Source organism: Arachis duranensis, chromosome 4 (genome assembly GCF_000817695.3).
Source record: "Arachis duranensis cultivar V14167 chromosome 4, aradu.V14167.gnm2.J7QH, whole genome shotgun sequence".
Lineage (NCBI taxonomy): Eukaryota > Viridiplantae > Streptophyta > Magnoliopsida > Fabales > Fabaceae > Arachis > Arachis duranensis.
The window spans coordinates 121,260,826-121,282,302 of NC_029775.3; the positions used below are offsets into that span (position 1 = coordinate 121,260,826).

The 21,477-nt window shown below is 27.7% G+C and overlaps 4 protein-coding genes across 4 annotated transcripts in view; 1 reads left to right on the plus strand and 3 right to left on the minus strand.

The window, feature by feature from the left end:
• Window positions 1-1,592, minus strand: part of LOC107486912 (delta(7)-sterol-C5(6)-desaturase-like) — a 2,104-nt gene extending 512 nt beyond the window's left edge. The window contains exons 1-2 of the mRNA XM_016107484.3: window positions 1,367-1,592; window positions 388-696 (exon numbers count right to left, since the gene is read on the minus strand). Of these exons, the coding sequence (XP_015962970.1) occupies window positions 388-696; window positions 1,367-1,592 (535 nt within the window). The remainder of the gene's footprint in view (window positions 1-387; window positions 697-1,366) is intronic.
• Window positions 1,593-11,023: 9,431 nt separating this feature from the next.
• On the plus strand, window positions 11,024-13,178 carry LOC107486788 (bidirectional sugar transporter NEC1-like). The gene is made up of 6 exons (XM_021141360.2): window positions 11,024-11,072; window positions 11,535-11,571; window positions 11,679-11,889; window positions 12,242-12,403; window positions 12,509-12,628; window positions 12,972-13,178. The coding sequence occupies exons 1-6, from the start codon at window positions 11,024-11,026 to the stop codon at window positions 13,176-13,178; spliced, it is 786 nt and encodes a 261-aa protein (XP_020997019.1).
• Window positions 13,179-14,247: 1,069 nt separating this feature from the next.
• LOC107486913 (glycosyltransferase BC10-like) lies at window positions 14,248-16,758 on the minus strand. Its single transcript, XM_016107485.3, has 2 exons — window positions 16,111-16,758; window positions 14,248-14,913 (listed from the first exon to the last, which is right to left on the minus strand). The coding sequence occupies exons 1-2, from the start codon at window positions 16,639-16,641 to the stop codon at window positions 14,248-14,250; spliced, it is 1,197 nt and encodes a 398-aa protein (XP_015962971.1). The 5' UTR covers window positions 16,642-16,758.
• A 746-nt stretch (window positions 16,759-17,504) lies between these two features.
• Window positions 17,505-21,031, minus strand: LOC107486787 (plastidic glucose transporter 4; the record flags this gene model as incomplete). Its single annotated transcript, XM_021141358.2, has 12 exons — window positions 17,505-17,837; window positions 18,241-18,355; window positions 18,456-18,544; window positions 18,781-18,854; window positions 18,940-19,086; window positions 19,214-19,367; window positions 19,517-19,610; window positions 19,797-19,909; window positions 19,997-20,096; window positions 20,174-20,306; window positions 20,669-20,736; window positions 20,901-21,031. Coding segments are annotated over 12 exons (1,401 nt in total), but the record flags the coding sequence as incomplete, so codon positions are not given.
• Between the last annotated feature and the right edge of the window lie 446 nt (window positions 21,032-21,477).

Sequence of the window (21,477 nt, forward strand, 5' to 3'; positions counted from 1 at the left end):
TATCAAAAATATTATTTATACCAAAATCAGTCACTATATATTTATATATAAATATATGTATTTATTTACGTAATTTATTTTTAATATATATTTATATTTTAATATATATTTTATATTAGTTGTTAATTTTGATATACATGTAGTGTAGTTGCTAGAAAAAAATGTTCAGAACTAAAAACAAGAACAAATTGAAACTAAATCATTTTATATTATGATCATGGAAAGATGATTATTAAAAAAGTTTTGATACATTTAACTAAATTATTTAATATAATATGTGTTTATATTTTAATTATTATATTTGCTATGAAAATAATATTTTAAAGTGTATAGTCACCATTTAATATTATGCATGTTTTTGTTCTATATTAGTTTATGAGGACTCACCGGCAAATGGGGAGAGAATGTTGTGTTTGTTGTTGTAGATGTGATGAGGAGCATGAAGATGTTTGTAAAGTGGTTTAATGTCATGAAGCAATTTATGCATCCAATAAATTCCAAACTCTACAAGAATAAGATAGAGTGCAACATAAACAACATAATGAAGCCAACCAACATAATGCACTCTTGGGAAACACCTTGTCCAGCCACCTTCTGTTATGTATTCTTCAATAGTTGGAAGCAAAGTATACCATGGCAATGCTTTCATTGAAACTTGTATTTGCATTATCATGGCTTCACTAGATGGAATGGCTTCTGAAACGGATAATTAAGATCCAAATGTTGTGGAAAAAAAATTGTTATTAAAAAAGAAATGAAAAATAAATAAAATGTTATAGAACATACATACACATCAGAAACATAACTAAAGGAATACAATAACATTAATTTAGACTATCAAGTATGTTCATGATATATGTAAATTAAAAAAGTAAATTAAATTAAAGACTATAAATATTTAGAAAACGCTTAATTATTCATGATACATTTACTAGGATGGACACGCTAAATAGCGACAATTTTTTAAAAAACTGCCACAAAACAACATTTCAGCGGTTTACAAATTGGCGTAATTTAGAATGTGAAGATTAATTTTTGCGACGTTTTTTAGCAACTGTTTGGTATAAATCATATAACATATATATCATTTTCGAGATAGTAAAGAGTGGTTGAGTGAGACATTTTCAATGATGCACATGGCACCAATATATATAAAAGTTATTTTATACATAAAGTGCATATAAATTATATAAAAAATAGAAAATAAAATAAAACATAGGAGAACTATATATTAAAATGGAAGTCTAGTAATATAAAATGTAGATTCTAATTAAAGGTTCAAAAAGAAAAGATAGATAAAGATAAAAGTAGAAGAAGTAAAATTAGGGGATAAAGCATTACTAGGTATTATATATATATTTTTCACCTCTAGGGACATAAACGTTATTCTTCCAACGATAAATATAGAAGCTCCAAAAGAAGCCGGGGATGAAGTACATAAGGAGTCCTCCGATGTAGTTGCGCAGCCATGTTTGGAAGAAGTGGGGTAGTGGGACCCACAGCTGCTCCGGCAATAGGGTTCCGAGCAGAATACGATTGTAGAAGTTACCGTCCTCCACAAAAAGTTGAAAGTAGCCACTTTCATCGTCCATGGAAGCCACAACACAATACAAAAGAAGAGAGATATATTTTTTTTGGTTTCCACGGTATGAGTTGCTTCATGCACAAGGCGGGATTCGAACCCCAACACTTGCAAGCGGACGAGTAAGCTGACCTTGGGTTGGTTAAGAAGAGAGATATATAGATATGATTCTATGAAAAAGAGAACAACAAGTAATTAACAATGAAGATTTAATTCATTTGTAGCTTTAGATCGTCTATCTCACCTTCTCTAAAATAAAGAATAAGTTATTTTTTGTGACATATCTAATAATTATTGGATAGAATAAGTTAATTATATATCGTAGTTAATAATATTAATTCTTATTGGATAAAATATATATATAAAAATAAATAGATATGAAATACTTTATAAATAAAGACTATAAATTCTGTTGTTTGTTCTATTTTTTCAGCTTCCTAATGTGCTTGAATTTTTGTTTGGTTTCGCTCAAATGGCCTTATACCTCATATACAAGAATGCAAATAACAAAATTGAGAACAATATTCCAGAGCAACAACCAGAATGGGAAATCACAGTGCACACTACACACCATGATTGTGATGGCAACAAACCAATTTCCCTTCAGAGATGGAAATGAAAGATAATCAAGTTTGATATGATGTTAATGCTATGGAAGACTAAATGGTGTTTAGGCACAGGCTAATAAATGCATAGATATCAATAATAACAATGATGACTACTCTGTAATATTATTATAACATAGGGAGTGTTGTTAATTTCCATGCATTTGACTATGTAATAAATTAAACTAGTGACTTTAGAGAGTTCCTATTTGGTTTGGTTGTTGTAGTTAGTTGCAATGAAGCAGAGTCTTCAAGTTCTGCATGGTTAATTTAGCAGATTAGAAATTGTTATTAGAATGTAGTTGTTGTCTACATAATGGAACAGATCCTAGATTCTGCTTTGTAGGTTATATGACTTATTTGGGTGTAATATTCTAAAACTATTTGGACTATAAAGACGCACAAAATATCTTTTTGTAAAAATACTTATGTGACGCATTATTATTCGATGTATTAATGAACCGTTTATTATTTAATTTCTTAACAAACTAAAATAAAATCGATTTTTTTTATAATAATAACAATAAACTCAATTGTTATCAGATCCAGTCGATCGACCAATTTACACAATCTACTGGATCATGTATTTTTTTTAAATCAGGGATATATTTGTCTTTTTATAAAAAAATGTAAATATATTTCGGTTTAAATTGTATAAATTGATTGGATCAAATTGGGTCTAATAATTATAGTACAGACAATTGGGTTTATTATTGTTGCTATAATAAACCGATTTTATTTTGGTTTATTAAAAGATAAATTATTAACCGGTTTAATAAAAATGTCCAATAATATCATAATACATATAAACGTCTTTAAAAAAGAGACATTTTTAATGTTTTTATCGAAGTGGCTGCCTTTACACTATATATATTTCATATAGATATGTTTAGAGTTCAATTTTAATGTAATAGATATATCTTCGTTTGGGAAATTTTTTTTATTTAGAAAAAATATGATTTTTAAATTTCTAATAGACTTATTAACGTTAGAATTTAATTTATAAAGTTTCTTTGGTTGTGTTAACTATAAATAATAATTAATCAAATTATTACAATAAAAATATATACAAAATCATAGTTTTTTTATATTTTTACTAGAGAGTTAATTTGGAATATAATCAATTATTATAGTCAATTAATTAAAAAGCATGCTAGTTACATAAAAAATAAAATAACTCTCTGCTATTTTTTATTTTTTGAAATTTCAAAAATAAAAATAAAGAAAAATTAATTAAATTGACTTATACTATAATCGGTTCTTTAGAGTTTCTCTTCTAATTATTATCCGCTTTTATGGTTATTTTATCGTGCATTCTCTTTCACAATCTTAATAGTTTATAAAATGAAAAATACTAACCAATATTTTTAACGAAAATAAATGAAGGATTGCTTATTACTGTTGAGTACACATGCGTGCATGATTTCTTTTCTTTTCTTTTATTTCTTTTTCTTTTCTATTTTCTTTCTTTTTCTTCTTTTCATTTTTTCCCCTTACAATGACTTTTTAAGAATGTCTTTAACTTGAGTCATACAATATATAAATTATTAATAATGCTACGCGTAGTTATGATTATTAAACCCAGCTTTGGCACCACGTTAATTAATGAATTAATCAACACTCTCTATCATAGTTCAACACAAGTAGTGTTACTCAAATTGCAGGCTCACCTAATTTTGGAAAAGTCTAGGGCCAGCAATTTTATTAAATTTTGGCCAACATGTAATCAATAAAAAAATATGAACCATTGAATAAAATCTCACACCATTAAATCATCATTAATAGCTAGTTGATAGCTACCAATCACAAATATTACTGGTCCCTAGCATTGCTCCCTAATTTTATGGTACTTATTCAGAATGTGGCTATTATATTTTGCTTCCGTTTTAATTTATATATCATTAAATTTTGTTTCTAATTTTAAAATATTTGTTTTTTTCTTTTAGAGGAAAAAAACCACCTTAAATTGCCATTAAGAATTTAAATTTAATTACTAGATTATTTTTTCTTCTCTTGAATCTATACTCATCCCACTATTAGAGTATTGCTGAAAATCTTTCTTGATGGATTCGAAACTAAATTTTTTTTATTTTATTATATTCATTAAAAAATGTAGAAAAACAAATAGTAAAAGATTTAGCTAATTTGTGTTTTTAAGATACATAATAAAATTATTTATTAATTTTTTTATAAAAAATGATTAAAAAAATTAAAATTTTAATATTTTTTATGCACTTATTAAAATACATTACTTACAATTTTCTATTACTAGCAATTTTAACGTATGCCTTTAAGGCATAAATTAACCAAACCTAATAGTAAAATTATAAAACCCTAATATAGGCAGATATCTTTGGGAGTTGTGTCCAAAAGTTTTTATTTTATTTTTATTTATTTATTTGCAACACACGTGTTGGGGATCCAATCATGCATTAATATGGGCACATAACTGCAAATTGAGCTAAAAACAACTCAATTCTCTTTTGAAAACCCTAATAAGGCTGCACCCAATTTCGATCCATTAAACAATAAAAGTAGCTTTTGCTTTGGATTCATTGGTACGTGCCAACGGTGAGTGAATTGTGGCCAATTTGATACACGTGTAATCCAAACAGTGGTTAGTACTGGCACCTTTGATTTGGCAGCATGCATGACTAGTCATATCAATTGTCACGTCATGTTTGATCATGTGGGGTGAATTTTAGCCTGCGCCTGTTCAAAAGAGGCGTCTGGAACGCCTTGTACTTTCTGACACAGGTTTATTGGTCATTTGTAAGTTTATACTCATTTTCAGTTTCTGAATTTAGACCACTTTTGTTATTAATAGTTAAAAAATAGCCCCACAATTTCATGAAGCTTTTTTTGGACCGTGACTTGCTCTTCTAGTCTTCTATAATAACGGGCCAGCCCAATTTTTTGCAACATTAAATGACTATTAAAAATCTAGTTTGTACTTAATATAAAAAAAAAGGTTAAACATATAATAAAAAAAATATTTTAATATTATTTATTACAATTTTTTTTTACATTTTTAATATAGGATAGAAAAACCCTTCTTTTTAAAACATGGAAAATGAAAATTAAAATATTGACATGCATTAATAACTAACTGGATTTTATTAAGTAAACAATGACTTTTGTAAACAATGCAAACAATGGGTTCTAGCATTGACCCAATAAAGTAAAAAAATACTCCACCTCAAATTAGCTCTTAAACTTTAATATTAGGATAACCATCTGTACAACTAGTGAATTAAACATCCAACCATTGTTAACTGTGCATGAATAAATCGAATAAAAAAAATAACCATCTAATTAAAAATAATGAACATAATTATCTGCATAACTATTGAATTGAATATTCGACATACCCATTATTCACATTATTTAGTATTTTCATTATCTACCTAAATTTTTTCTAACTAAAGCTAACCATTATTTGAATGCTTTCATTACATCAAATTGTTTTCATTTGCTTCATTTCCTTTAAATTTGATGGCTATAAATCCGTAGTACAAGAGTTTACTTAGCATGTCTTATTAAGATTTTTATTAATAAAAAATTAATAGTCTTTATTTAAATAAATATAAAAATTTTTCAATTAATAAGTTTAATATATGTGATAAACGTTCGCTAATATAATCTTGGTGAAAACTATTTAAGGAAGTGGATAATTACTAGTTATATTTCCCGTAATAATTAATGTGTTGTGATTTAACTAATGCATTTTGAACGACAAAATATTTCAATAAATACCATGATCAAATTAGTATTCACAAATTCACGAACAAAAAAGAAATTGACAACTACATAATATTGTTCTATAGAATTAAAATCAAATTTCATAATTGTTAAAATCATTTTTTAAGTCAACTCCAAAAAATAACTTATTAAAATATTTAATTTTTCGATACTGAATAAATTATTTAAATAATTGCATTTTTTAACAAAACAACTCTGTTTTTAGTTAACACAAAACAACTAAATTTATTTATCGCTATACACACAACAATCATTTTATCGGATGTCCCCGAAGGGACACACTCAACAATCATTTAATTCTTAATATTTGCCTATGGTTCAGTTTGTTACAATTTTTCTTGTCCAGTGTGCAAAAATATTCTCACAAAAAACGTATCACTTTTCTAATATATTCACACATTTTTTTTTTTGGTCAAGAATATATTCACACATTTAAAGGGCATTTTTTACCAACCAAAAATGTATTCATACATTTAATCAGCCCAACTAAAAGGTCCACTGGACCACCAAAAGCTGAAAAACATGTTTACACATTTAACATCTAATGTATGTATATTGCATTTTCACCACAAACACAAGAGGCCATAACGCAATTATAAAAATACAGGATGAAACTGGATGGAAGTCACATAAATCCACGTCATTGTCACATAAAAAATACGTGTCTGTTGTATAGAAAGCCACAACAACAAAAAAGGACAGGCGTCCCAAACGCCTCTTTTGAACAGGCGCAGGCTAAAATTCACCATCATGTGGTGAATGTTGCTTTTGATCATTCTTTCATGCAATCATTAACACCATTCTATAATTGATGAATTCCATTACCCTCTTTCTCTATTGTTTTTTGCCATTCTTCTTTCTTCCTTCTATTTTTGGAGGGGGTACGTGTAAACTATTTAGAGGAGAAGACTGATATTTAATTTGCATTTAGAGAAGCCTTGTATCTAATTGTTTTTATTTTTAACATATTTAATTAAATTATGAGATAATAATTTTAAATTGTCAATATTATATAAAAATAATTATACGTAAATTTTCGTCTTATTTTCATATTCATAGCCAATCTGCTATCACTGCATACTAAGTGTGCAGGATTGGCATGTTAAATGTTGGTATAAAATTAAAAATAAATAAAAAAATAAAAAACTTAAAAAATTATTTAAAATAATTTTCACATGAAAGTGTAAATTTAAAAAATTATATGTTATATATAATATGTTTAGTTGAAAAATATTTTATTCACTTTTATGAGCCATAATTAAGCAATTTCTTTTTTCTTTTATTTTGGCCTAACCTAATTCATCATATATTATTTTTCTTTTAAAACACATATTAATATTTAAACTTATATTTTTACGTGAAAATAGTTATAAGTATTTTCGTGTAAGATTTAACCATCAAGAAACTATACATGTGTATCTTATATATATTATTCATCTACCATTTGTTGCATATTTTATTATAGATATACCTAAATAGTATATACAAAAATCACAATTAAGACTTTATATTTGCATAGCGAAACTAAAACGTAAAACAAAAATTTGAGACCTAATTAATCTTAATATAGACAAGTTAGAATGTGAGAAAATATTTGGAAAGAGCAACACAAAATTTATATTGCTCAATTTCTAAGTGAATCTATTATATATTACTAATTTTAAGGTTAAAATGTGTTACATATTATTCCCTCGTTGCAATTGAAATTAATTTTTTTTTTCCAAAATTAAAAAACTCTCCTTTTTTATCTCTTTCTTTCTCTATTTCTATCATTTCTTTACTCATTCTATCTCTCTTATATATCATTATCAATGACTAATAATTATGAATTCTGCTATCAAAATATACAATATAACATTCTCTAATTGTATTTAAATTAAATTAAAATTAAAATTAAAATACTAAAATTAAAATATAGCAATCTTATATATTATATTTATATATTACTAACTAATTTAATAACTAAAATGTGTCACATGACACTCTCATTAAAATTTAGAGAAAATATTTTTCTCTAAAATTAGTAAACATCCTTTTTATATTTTTTTATCTACCTCTCTCTTTTTTTTCTATTTCTCTCTATCCTTCTCACTCTATATATAATTTATTATTCATATTTTATATTAGTAATTTGACAAATCAAAATGTGTCACCAAATATTTTTATTATAATTAAAATAAAAATTTTTTTTAGCTTCCAAAATTAACAAACTCCCTCTCTCATTCTTCTTCTTTATCTTTCTCTCTCTTTTCTCTCATTCTCTATTTTTCTCTACCTTTATGTTCTACAAAAAATAAAATTAATAACATAATATAATTTAAATAAAAATATTATTATATATATAATTTTTATTTAATTTTAAATTTTTACTGCTTATCCTTTTAATATATATTTTCACTTCTTTCTTTTAAATATTTATTACATATAATTTAAAAAAATACTAATATTGTAATTAGAAGTTAGAATCAAGATTCAACTATTTTTAAAAAATGAGTTAATTTTATAACTATCAATAAAATTTTTTTTATGTTAATATCTAATTATATTTTTATATATCTAAAAAAAATATTATTTTTAAATAGTAAGTATAAAAATTAATTATCTCTATTTGTGCAACAAATTTAATACCTAATTAAATATAAAAATATACACGTTAAATTCTTTTAAATTTTATTTCAAAATATGCACGTTTAAGACTCTGATTTTCTTAACCGATGGGGACTTTTGTCCCTTATGACTATTTTATAAAAGTAGTTTAATGTTATAAATTTTTCGTGTCATACTCTATAATACAAGAACCGATATAATTTTAAAATATTTATATTTTCGTTTATTACGGTAAAATACTGGTATATAACTAATAATAAGTACAAATTTTCACTTATTTAATAATAATATTTTGTTAAAAAAGTATAATTAAAATAAAAGACATAAAATAAAGATATAGAATATTCGAGCTTTGATCAAGAATAATATTTCATGAGAGTAATTAATGAATCTAGTATTATATGTCATCATATTCTTGAATTCATAGGATATCCTCTTTGTGTCGTATTTCCTCTATGTTGAGGTTTCGTAATAAGTAATAACCTATAGATTCAATTCTGATAATATATATAAAACTCATTGGAATGTGTGTCATGAAGAAGAAAAAGATCTAGGAACAACATGTGTGCAAATAAAGTGGAAGTTAAAGTGACCAAATAATTGAATACTATGGCTAGAAATAGCCAAACAATTTGGAACGCCCTTAGAAGGAAGCCAATCCTTTTATTCTAACAAGGAGAATATAATGATGATGCTCTTCTCTTTTCTTATCTTGGTTTTTGGTATTTTAGGATTAATTTTAGTCTTTGATTGACATGACAAAAATGAAAGTGGTGGTGGGCAGTCGAGTCACATATGGTTTCTAATTCTCTATTTTTAGAAATATAATGATTTATGTTATTTTTTTATTAATTTAAATTTTTGAGAGAAATGATTTTATGATATAATATTAGAATTTTATATGCGAAAGGTCAAAAATTCGATTCATGAATCTTAAACATAAAAAATAATATAAGACAAATTAAAAAAAAAAAAAGAAAAGTCCTATACAAAAGTTATGACCTCCCTTCTCTTGGTTGGTGTACGTATACCTCTTTGGAATTATTGAACCGTAAAGGTGTGTGTAGTTAAGAGAATTATAAATAATTTTTAAAAATTTTAAGATGAAAATATCATATTTCGATATTTGGTTTAAAATTTAAAAAATTATTCTTAAATAGATTTAATTATAAGAAATTAAAATATAATCATTTCAATTCCCACTTTTTTTTTGGTATATTTAATTTTTATAGGAATAGAATTTGAATAATAAATACTTGAACTGTACACACCCTAAAAATAATTTGAAAATTGAATTACGGTTAAGATAAGTACTCTTTCTAGGAGTTAGATTGCAATTAAGGACATAATTATGGCCACATATACTAATTAAGAATGTTGCTAGGGAGCCAACTCTTTTTCAGCTAACACTAAACAATCATGAGAAATGATGTTAGTTGATTTTTTAATGTAATAGAAGCAATCATGAAAAATTATTTTCTTTTTTATGAAAAAAATATAAGCTATATAGATGTTATCTTTTTCTCTTTATTGGAAAAGAAAACGAATTTGAATAGTATCTTTATAAAGATTTATTAACCGGTTAAGAAGTAAATTTTCTTAACATTTAATTTTATCAATGCATTGAATTTTTTATTAAATTTTTAATACAAAGTTTAATTGAATTGTTAACAAACACTAATTATTAGATAAATTCTTCTTATAAATTATAATATTCTTGACTTATTGATAAATACGTTCCCCATTTATATATACTATATGATAACAAGATAAGTGGCATACAAGTGCCGCATTATAGAGGTAAAAGAAGTAGCCCATGTTCGGTTCTTGCATGAAATTGTTCAATAACTCCAAAGATGTATCTTTAATGCATCTTTAATGTCGTAGTCATCAAATTATGTTGTAGTTGTTTACGTAGGAAGTATATAAAGCAATAAAGGGTATTACATGTCCATTATTAGTTAAAACATATGCTTTAATTTCTGGTTATTAATTCACACCCTTATTATTATAACTCCAAAGATGTGGCTAACAATTTACCATTTGCTCTTAAAATAAAGGGGAAGTTTTAATTTTTTGAGTTAGATCATAAGAAAAAACTAGGCCAATCTAAGATGGACAATGTCACAAGTTGCCAACATGATGATAATATTGATCAGATGTATCATGCAATGTATGGTATTGTCTTTTTGGTTGATAAACTTATATTAATTAGTGCTCTTGAAAGATGGAATTCTTCATGGGATATGAATCATATGATAATGAAAAGGTGTTAAAAAAGGGTAGTGTGGTCCATGGTAGGCAACAATTATTTTAGAACCTATCTTCTCTCCACTATATATATATGGGAAGTGGCAAACCTTAGTTTGAAGCAAAAAAAATATTGTCCTACTCATAACTATATTAACGGCACAAACTTCCCCTCAAAAGCTTTACTTACAAAAAAAAAAAATTCACTAATTTAAAAATGTTTTCATTATCTGATCATGAGTTGGTCTTCATTTTTGGTCTCCTAGGTACATTAATTAGATTTATAGTACTACTTTTATTCCATATAGTACTACATACATTTTTTTTATTTGATTATTACTCTAACTATTTTCAACTTTGATATTATCTTGAATATGTTATATTTAGTTATTAGGTGAATATTTTTATAATGACATTATTCTTATATGAAGATAATACTCTAGACTATTAGATAATTTAATATGTTTGATTAATTATCTAAAGATTCATAATATCATCTTCACGTAAAATATCATTATACGAATATTCCCTATTTATTATTATTACTCTTTTCATTTTTTATTCAATAGAGTAGTCTCTAGCAAAAAGGCTAGAAATCTTTGTTTTGTACTTTTTCAATATGTTATTCTCATAAGGGTTTACATCACAAAATTTCAAGGGTAATGCATATAGTAATTATTTTATTTCGTTATTATTTACTGATTCTCTCTGTTTTGTTCTTATCATAGGTAACATTGTCTCATTCATGGTGTTCTTAGCACCCTTGTAAGTCCATTCTAAAACAACACAATATTACAAATTATATTAATGTGAATATCACTAGAAACTTATATATATTTGTTTGTGTGTTTAATTAAATTTCTGATATGCAGGCCAACCTTCTATACAATATACAAGAACAAATCATCTGAAGGATTTCAATCAATCCCATATGTGGTTGCACTTCTGAGTGCAATGTTACTGTTATATTATGGTTACCTTAAGACCAATGCAATCTTAATCATCACCATCAACTGTATTGGATGTGTTATAGAAGTTGCATACCTTCTCATGTATATTATATATGCTCCCAGGAAGCACAAGGTGAAACATTCGTTATTACTTTATTTATTATTTGATGGTGGAAACTCAGGGTCGAGGGTTGACTTCACGTAAAGTTGATAATTGAGAGCCGTTAGATGATTTGACTAATTTGACTAAATTTTCATCTAACGGCTCTCGGCTATTAATTTCACGTGAAGTCGACTGCACCTGAGTTTTTACCTTATTTGATAAAGACTCACGTACCGTTGTTTTCATGCAAAATTCATAATAACAATTTAATCAAATATGTTAAGTCATATAACAATTGTCAACAACTGCACGTGAGTTTTCACCTTAGATGTTTTATACATTTGTTTCTAATTTCAAACACATTTGATGAATTATTGTACAGATTTCTACCTTGTGGATGATGCTTGGTGCTGATGTGGGTGGTCTTGGCATAACCATGATAATCACCACCTTCATTGTGAGAGGTGACAAACGTGTTCATGCAGTTGGTTGGATTTGCGCCATTTTCAACATTGCAGTGTTTGCTGCACCCTTAAGTATCATGGTAACTTTATATACATATTTTCATATTCAATTATTAATCTTCAACACTTTCACTTTCAATAAACATTATACATTTTTTATTAGCATCTTCTTGCATGAATTGCAGAGGAGGGTGATAAAGACCAAAAGTGTAGAGTACATGCCATTTTCTCTGTCCTTGTTTCTTACCCTCTGTGCTACCATGTGGTTTTTCTATGGACTCTTCGACAAGGATTATTACATCATGGTAAGAAATTAAATAATATATCATATGTATTTATTGTTATATATATATTTTATAAAGATTTAATTACTCTATTGGTCCTATAGTTTCGCAAAATTTTTAATTAGGTTTCTATACTTTTTTCCTTTTAATTGAGTCCTTGCACCAAATATTTTTTTTAATTGAGTTCCAACATTTTTTTTCTTTTATTTGAGTTCCTGTACCAATTTTTCAGAGATCCAATTAAAAAAAAAAAAAAAGTATAAAGATCTAATTGAAAATTTCGCGAAACTATAAGAACCAATAGAGTAATTAAATCTTTTATAAATAAAGAGTAATAATTCTGTTGTTTGATCTATTTTTTCAGCTTCCTAATGTGCTAGGATTTTTGTTTGGTTTCGCTCAAATGGCCTTATACCTCATATACAAGAATGCAAATAACAAAATTGAGAACAATATTCCAGAGCAACAACCAGAATGGGGAATCACAGTGCACACTGAACAGCATGATTGTGATGGCAACAAAACCAATTTCCCTTCAGAGATGGAAATGAAAGATAATGATCAAGTTTGATATGATGTTAATGCTATGGAGGACTTAATGGTATTTAGGCACAGGCTAATAAATGCTATATAAATATATAGATATCAATAATAACAATGATGACTACTCTGTAGTGTTATTATAATATAGGGAGTGTTGTTAATTTCCATGCATTTGACTATGTAATAAATTAAACTTGTGAGTTTAGAGAGTTCCTATTTGGTTTGGTTGTGGTTAGTTGAAATTGAAGCAGAATCTTCAAGTTCTGCATGGTGAATTTAGCGGTTTAGAAATTGTTACTAGGATGTACTTGTTGACTACATAATGAAACAGATCCTAGGTTCTGCTTCATAGGCTATATGACTTGTTTGAGTGTAATATTTTAAGACTATTTGAACCATTCATATTTTATATATAAATATGTTTAGAGTTCAGTTTTGATGTAATAAATATATGTTCTTTTAAAAGACTATAAATAGTTATTATTGCTAATATTATGAGATTGAATATCATACTATCACTATATTAAAATTAAATTTTATAATTATGCTATATATACATTAAAATCAGTCATCAAAATTAACTATTAGTATAAAATACATGTTGAAATACAAATACACATTAAAAATAAATTAAACCAACACATATATTTATACATAAATATATTGGCGGCTAATTTTGGTGTACAAATAATATTTTTTAAAATTTTATTAGAGTAAAATATACTTTCTGTCTCTAAAGTTTATATATTTTTTTAAAATATCTCTAATGTTTAATTTTAATTTTGTCCCTAACGTTCTAACGTTCTGGATTTATTCAATTTTGTCTTAACATTTTCAATTTGTTTTAAAACTATCCCTAAACATTTTCAATTTTATCCCCAACAGCCAACATTTGAGATAGAATTAACATCCAAGAGTAATTTTGATACAAATAGAAAATGTTAAAGATAAAATTGAATACAATTAAACTTTAAGGATATTTTTGAAGAAGATCACAAACATTAAAAACAAAAAAGATACTTTATCTAATTTATTATTTAATAGAAAAAACGAAATGATAAGATGATAAATAAACTATAGAATTATATGTTAACTAATTAAGGATCAATACCAAACAACAAAGGAGACACCCTAAGTAAAGGCTCTAATGCACTTGGAAGAAACTTTCTAGCAAAGAGGAAACACATGCTGGTGATGTTCCCATTGTAAACACACTTTGATCCAAACCTAATTTTGTTCAAAAACTCATAAGTAATGTTATAACTACTTGAACCAATTTCTCTTGGGTGAGGGCCTTCAGCAATTGCCCAATCCACCCAAGTGATGCTACGTTTTGCGTTCATCTTGTAGTGCAACATTTGCAAAAGTGTGGGCAAATAATGTTCATCACAAAAGCATATCCCATGTGGAAGTGGAACACAATACTTCTTAAACAAAGGGATGTACTTAGTGTCTTTCACTATTTCAATTGCAATGTCACGCTTCACTTCAAACCATTGAGACCCCTTTCGAAAATTTGTTATGTTAACGATTGGCCACATTTTTGGATGGTATCTTCCGGTTCCCGGTCTTCCAGACATATCATATGATTCTAAGAAGCTAAGGTTTGTGTTCATGAGATAGTCATAGATTGCTTTGAAACCAAACAATGGAATGCATGATTCTGAGAGAAGAACAAAGCGTTGGTTGGATGAATCAAGAAGTGCATTAGCAAGAAGACGCCTCTCAGCATCTATAAGTGATGACAAGCCCCATGAAGTTGGCTGCCACACATTCAAACAAAAAAAAGGTGTTTAATTAATTTTGTTTGAATATATAAATGGTGAATTCAGATGCAGTGAACTTTATGTAAAGTTGATAACTAAGACTTTAAGAATTGTTAGATGATTTGACTGATTTTACTAAATTTTTATCTAACGGCTCTTACCTATCAACTTTACGTGAAGTTGACTGCACCTAAGTTTTCACCTATATAAATTTTTATAAAAGATATAACTATCTTTAATAATGATTTTTATTTATTTCTTGTTATTTTATTAATAGAAATAATCTTAAATATTTTACTAAAATTTATTTATGATTAAAGTAGAGATTGACTGTTAATCAAGAAGAATCACTATTATTTGACCGATTCTAATTACAAAAGATTATATATAAATAATAATTTTTTCTAATTTTATATTCTTGTTTTTCACTAACTTCAATTTATTATATAACAGTAAGTTTTATAAAATTTAAATATTATTTATTTGTACAAATAAACAAGTATTGCAATATATAATTTTAAAACAATACTATAAGATTAGCACAATTTATTATTTTTAAAAAATAATTAATTAATATTATTTAAAAATATTGACTAAAAATATAATATTAGACTACTTATTAAAAATTTTAAAATATTGACTAAAATATTAGTCAATATAAATCAATATAAATTAAAATTCCTGACCCTCATTTTTTTTTATAATTAATTTCCAAGCGTAACAAAAGCAACAACACCAATAATAATGTATTATATTGATGCAATCCATTAATTATGTGAATCCATTTAATTTAATTTAATGGGAATAAAAATCGAAACCAATAGTTAATGTGGTCAATGAACAATAATGCTAATATATGTCATTTAAGATTNATATAAATTTAAATTTTTAATATTATCAAATAAAATATTTAAAAAGTTCAACTAATAATAATTTTAATACGTATTTTTAGAATACATATTAACTAAATTCATTCTTTAATGATGTAAGAAATACAATAGGGACAAGGATCTCAGAAACAATCAAACAATAGTAGTTAGGTGAATAATAAAAGATGCGAACAAGGTGAACAATGAATTGTATTTCAGGCCCACTAACTAATATTATATCTAATTAATTCAAATTTTAAATTTCAAAGTTAAAAATAATTTTTGTATTTATTATTTACATTGTTCAAAAAAAAAAAAAACTAACCTTGCTAGGGATTTTTCTTCCAAAGAAAACAGAATCTGAAGGCAAGGTTTCATTGAAAGAAGGTTGTTGATGCAAGTAAATGGAGTAGAACCCTTTGTGTCCTTTGAAGAATCTCTCCCACAATGGTGCTAAGGGCAATGCACCTTTCACCAAGAACATGAATGCTACCTTTGGAACAATATTATTAGTTTTGTTCTTAGGAAAATAATCTTGGATTCCTTGGACCATACTTGCTTTGAGGAACAACTCTTGATCCTCCATGTTGTGCATGATTGTTGGTGTATTATTCAAATCATACACTTTGGTGAAATTATGTGATGTAGTTACATCCAACGGTTGTGAATAATTTGTTGGTAATTCTAATGAAGGCGGTGATGACATAAATGTTGTGAATAATATTGGAAGTGTCATGGGATATATAATAAAGTGTTGTGAATTGAAATATAAGGTGTAGAAGAATAATGGTGCCATTGTTGCTAGTGATATGGCAAGTATAATGAAGAGAAAATGATATGGTGGGTTTCGCTCCATGTGATAATTATCGAGAGAGATCAATAGATTTTCTTCAATACTAAAATTTCATAATCAGTTGTGAGGATTAAATTATTGGACTCGAATTGTTGGCATATATATACATGATTTTAAGACGAAGAATTATAAATTAATAACTAACCAGTCGTCGCAATATTAATTATAGACATCAAGTCAATAATATTATTTAATTATTTATTTGTTTTTTCCATTTTGATTTGCCTTAGAAATATCTAAAAATTATGGTAAGTTTGACGTGATTCAAACTAAAGTCTTACGAAGTATTTTCTTAACTTGTCTATTTTACTATTTAGGTTTATAATTTATGATTTAAGATTAAATATTTATAATCTAACGTCTAGAATTTAAGATAAACAAATTATTTTATAAAAATTAGCTTATGTTAGCCACACAAAAAAAATTCTATAGCATTATACTTTTTAAGGTTTAATTATTTTGTCAGTTCCTATAATTTCGCTGAATTTTCAATTAAGTCTCTATACTTTTTTCTTTTTCAATTGAGTCCCTATATGGTATACTATTTCAGATTTTGTAATTAAGTTTCTAAAATGACAAAATCGCTGAAATTGGCAGAATATTCTATTAAACAAAACGAATATGCCTAATACTTGACTGAATAGTCTATATAGTTTAACAGAATATTTCGTTAATTTTAACGTTTTTGTCACGGTAGGAGTTTAGTTAAAAAATCTGATATAGTATAGGAAGCTAATTGAAAAGAAAAAAAAAATATAGGGACTTAATTGAAAATTCGGTAAAACTATAGAGACCGACAAAATAATTAAACCTACTTTTAAATAACACTTGCTAGCCTTTTTTCCTATCATTTGTGCTCCATATAATAATTAATAAATACAGAATTATGCCATATATAAATATAGATTATATTTCAAAGTTAACTCAACATAAGATAGATACAATAACCGCATCTAAAGTCAAAGTCACAGTACTTACCACTTAGAATTATGCATATGCATTTGATAAGGATGTTATTAAGATGCAGGGCTAAGAGCACGTTCTATTTCTTCTAATGAACGACCCTTTGTTTCCACAACATTACCAGATACGTACAATACAGCAAGAATACACACAGTTGAGAACCCCAAGTACACACTGCTGATTCCAAATTTGTTTACAACACTCAGGAAATACAGTCCAATCACAAAGTTGGAGATCTGATAAGGCAAGAAGACAAAAAAAAATCCATCATAATATTAATAAGGAAAACATTTTTTATGGTTTTTGTATTTTTAAGATAACAAATAGGATCAAGCACAAGAGAACTATGTGAATGAATTTGGCATGGCTTCTTATGCAGTTTCATCTTGTTTTAGCTTTCAATATAGTAAGGAATAATTTGAAAAATTCATAGAGAAAACTTGTTCTGTTTCATTCATCATTTTGACAACTTAGCCATGTGATTATTGGTTTAAACTCTCACTACACTAAGGTTTTTAGACTTGCATTTTTAGCCTAAGAACAAAAATGTGAAAAGAAAATTCAAAATTTTGACAGCAACATAAAGGGAGTGATTAAAGTTTGATATAATCTTCCATCTTCCATAGCAAAGTTACTTACCCAATGTGTGCCTAACGACAAAGAGATCGCTTTAGCTCTGATTCTCGAGGCAAATATTTCAGGTAGAAGAAGAGCAGGCACAGGACCAGCACCAAGAGAAAAGGATAACACATAGCTGTTTAAGGTTCATTGATCATTGTTAAAAGAAATAGCGGAAAAAGGAATAATATGAACTATAAAGTAGTCTTTTTTCGAACGAAATTAATAATACTTACACGACAGTTCCAAGCACTGCAAGGGTACCAGAGTATGGTGCCAGGACACTCCAAGTGAAAGACAGAGAAAGAAGCAACATAGAAACAGCCTAGGAAAGAAAAAACCAATGATGTTTCATGCATTGTTTAGCATAAGATCATGAATAGGTTATCTGCATAAAACTAAAATCAACTATCAGAAAAGTTAACTAGACCTTTACAATCATTCATTGAGAAGTAGCAAGTTGAAAGGCATTTGTGACTGAAAAGTGAAAAGAATTCAACCTAAGGTTCAAAATCTTATGCATTAGGCCTTAGACAGATATAAGATGAGAAGAACTATTACCATTCCGGTAAAACTTGTGATAAGGAGACTTTTTCTTCCTTGTTTGTCCATCAAGGACGAAGCGATTACAGTGCCTGCAACAAAATCAAACACCAGCAGAAATAACTTCACCTTTGTTCACATTATCCAGTTTTTCAGGACAAAAATAATGATACTAACCGAAGACATTTGAAGCACCAACAAGGGCACTTGCTGCAATGTCAGAAGCAATTCCAGCACTGCGGAAAACAGAAGTCGAATAATACACCACAGCATTAATTCCAGCAAACTGCTGGAACAAGAAAAGTGCTGCTCCAACACTGACAACTGCAGCACCAATTCACAAAGCATCAATCAATTTCGGAGTAAACTAAAAATTGAAACCAATCTTATACTAGATTTTTTATTTCTTCTGGTTAATGGAATATGGGATTAATCTTAAATTATTGAATACCTTTCCGATACCTGCTACTAAAAAGATCAAACCATCTTGCTTCAGGTTCAGAAAAACCTTGACTTGCTGCTGTTAAGTCATGCATAACTGAAGCAACTCTTTCTTTTCCATAAAGTGTTTTAATTGCTTTCTCGGCATCAGATATTTTCCCTTGCTGTAAAAAAATAAATGTAAGTCTCTCACAAAACCTACAAGAAACTTGTTGCAATTGCCAAACATAAACACTATGATTCTAGAATTTCATCCTACTTAGAAACATTAAGGAAACCATTCATGTCAATGATTGTGGAATTGCAGGACAACCTGAAAGAGCCATCTAGGACTTTCCGGAGAAACTGCCATTCCTAGTGCTAACAGAACAGATGGAACAACCGAAATTCCAAACATTGTCCGCCACCTTATGGAATTGAATGAAGAGAGAAGGAGAAGAGGATGCATGTTAACAAACATTGGATTCACAGATTAACAAAAAATTTAAAGGCTTCCATCAATTATACAACAAAATTTCAAGGTTAACAATCATATATATGTTACTATCTCTATTTGATATTTGTATTCAGAAGAAAAATAAATAGTTCAATACCATATAGGATTTCCTGCCAGAGGCAAACCGGCTACTAGTGCTGCAAGAATCCCAATACATATAAAAAGTTGATTAACAGATCCAAGCGCACCGCGAGTTTCAGTTGGAGAAATCTGTTCATTGTAAGGAATTACCTAAGCAGTCAATATAAAATATATAAACAAGATCAGAAATGTTAAAATAATTTATAGCAGCACCACCTCAGATATGTATAATGGTACAATTGCAGATGTAACACCAATTCCTATACCAGCTAGCAAGCGGCCAACAATCATCGTCTGAATGCTTTGAGCTGTAGCACTGTAATTTGTGATGTTCAGCATCATTTCAAAAAAACATAAAAGATCAAACCTTGAACTCAAGGACAACTGATTGACCAAAGAAATGCTCCAACTGCTAGAGGAATTGCATCTAACTGAAAGGTCCTAGTTCGGCCGAATTTGTCAGCCAATGCTCCACCAGTGAATGAACCCACAGTGGCGCCAGCAAGTAGAGAGCTGACAATCCATCCTGTTGATGGATTTTATAGTCATGAAAATCATGAGAAAGGGATTGTTGGAGCATTTTCAAGTGAAACTGGAACTTTTAGAAACAAAAATTTTATAGATAGTGGGACATAAATAATGGTTTTGCACAAAAATGCAAAAGTAACAAATAATTAAATTACACTCCATACCATACAAAAACTGAAGGTTTTTCTCAGTTCAATGTGTTTATAAGTAACTTAACAGAAAACTTTCCATGAACATAAAACTTAAAATGCACGAGGTAAAGAATAAGAAAATTGTATTTCATAAACATTTACAACTTTCTTTTCCCATAAGATCAAATAGACTAGATTAATTTGCAACTATGAAAAAAAAAAGGTGCACCTTGTAGTACAGTGTTCTCAGTAATACCAAGATCCTTGGCCAGGTACTCAAGAGCTCCATTTACCACCCTACAAGAAACAGGGCATTGTCAAAGTTAATAATGAATATGAAAATCACTCAATTAAGATGTAGTGCAAATCACTCATATAACTTTGATGGCAATACAGATTCTAGATATGCTGCAGTATAAATCCAGTTATCTGCAGAGTAAAATGAATATGAAAATCCATACCCAAGATGATAACCGAATAAAGTGGCTCCAAGGCAAGCAACACCAACAAAGGGCAAGACAGTCCCAGAAGATTTTCCAGGAACATTATTAGCAGGGAGAAGATCTTCAACATCTTCATCTGCAATGCAACTTCAGTAAGAAACTTTTTTGAGAGGCATAAGCTCCTTCACAATATGCAAATTCTGGATATTAAGACCCATCAAATCAAGGGATGTAACAAAAAGCAGCTATAATGGATAATACTACAGATTAACACAACATGGTTTTGCAAAATGCCTAATTGTACTTGGAAAAATTACATAGCCAAACTATATTTTTCGGTTGACCATAATCATTGATCTAACATTCTGATAGAATTAATCATGAAGCAAAGAAATGAGTCCTAGTAAGGAAATCTCTCACAATTTCCTACATGAGTATACATTCACATAGACAAGAAGGGTCTAAATAGAAAAACATTGCTGCAATTCAACACCAAAATCAGATATGAAGTAAGCAGTCTAGCTATGAAAATGAAAATCACTTATAACCAATATACATGTGTATATGCAAATCAAAATCAACCACTTCATAGTTC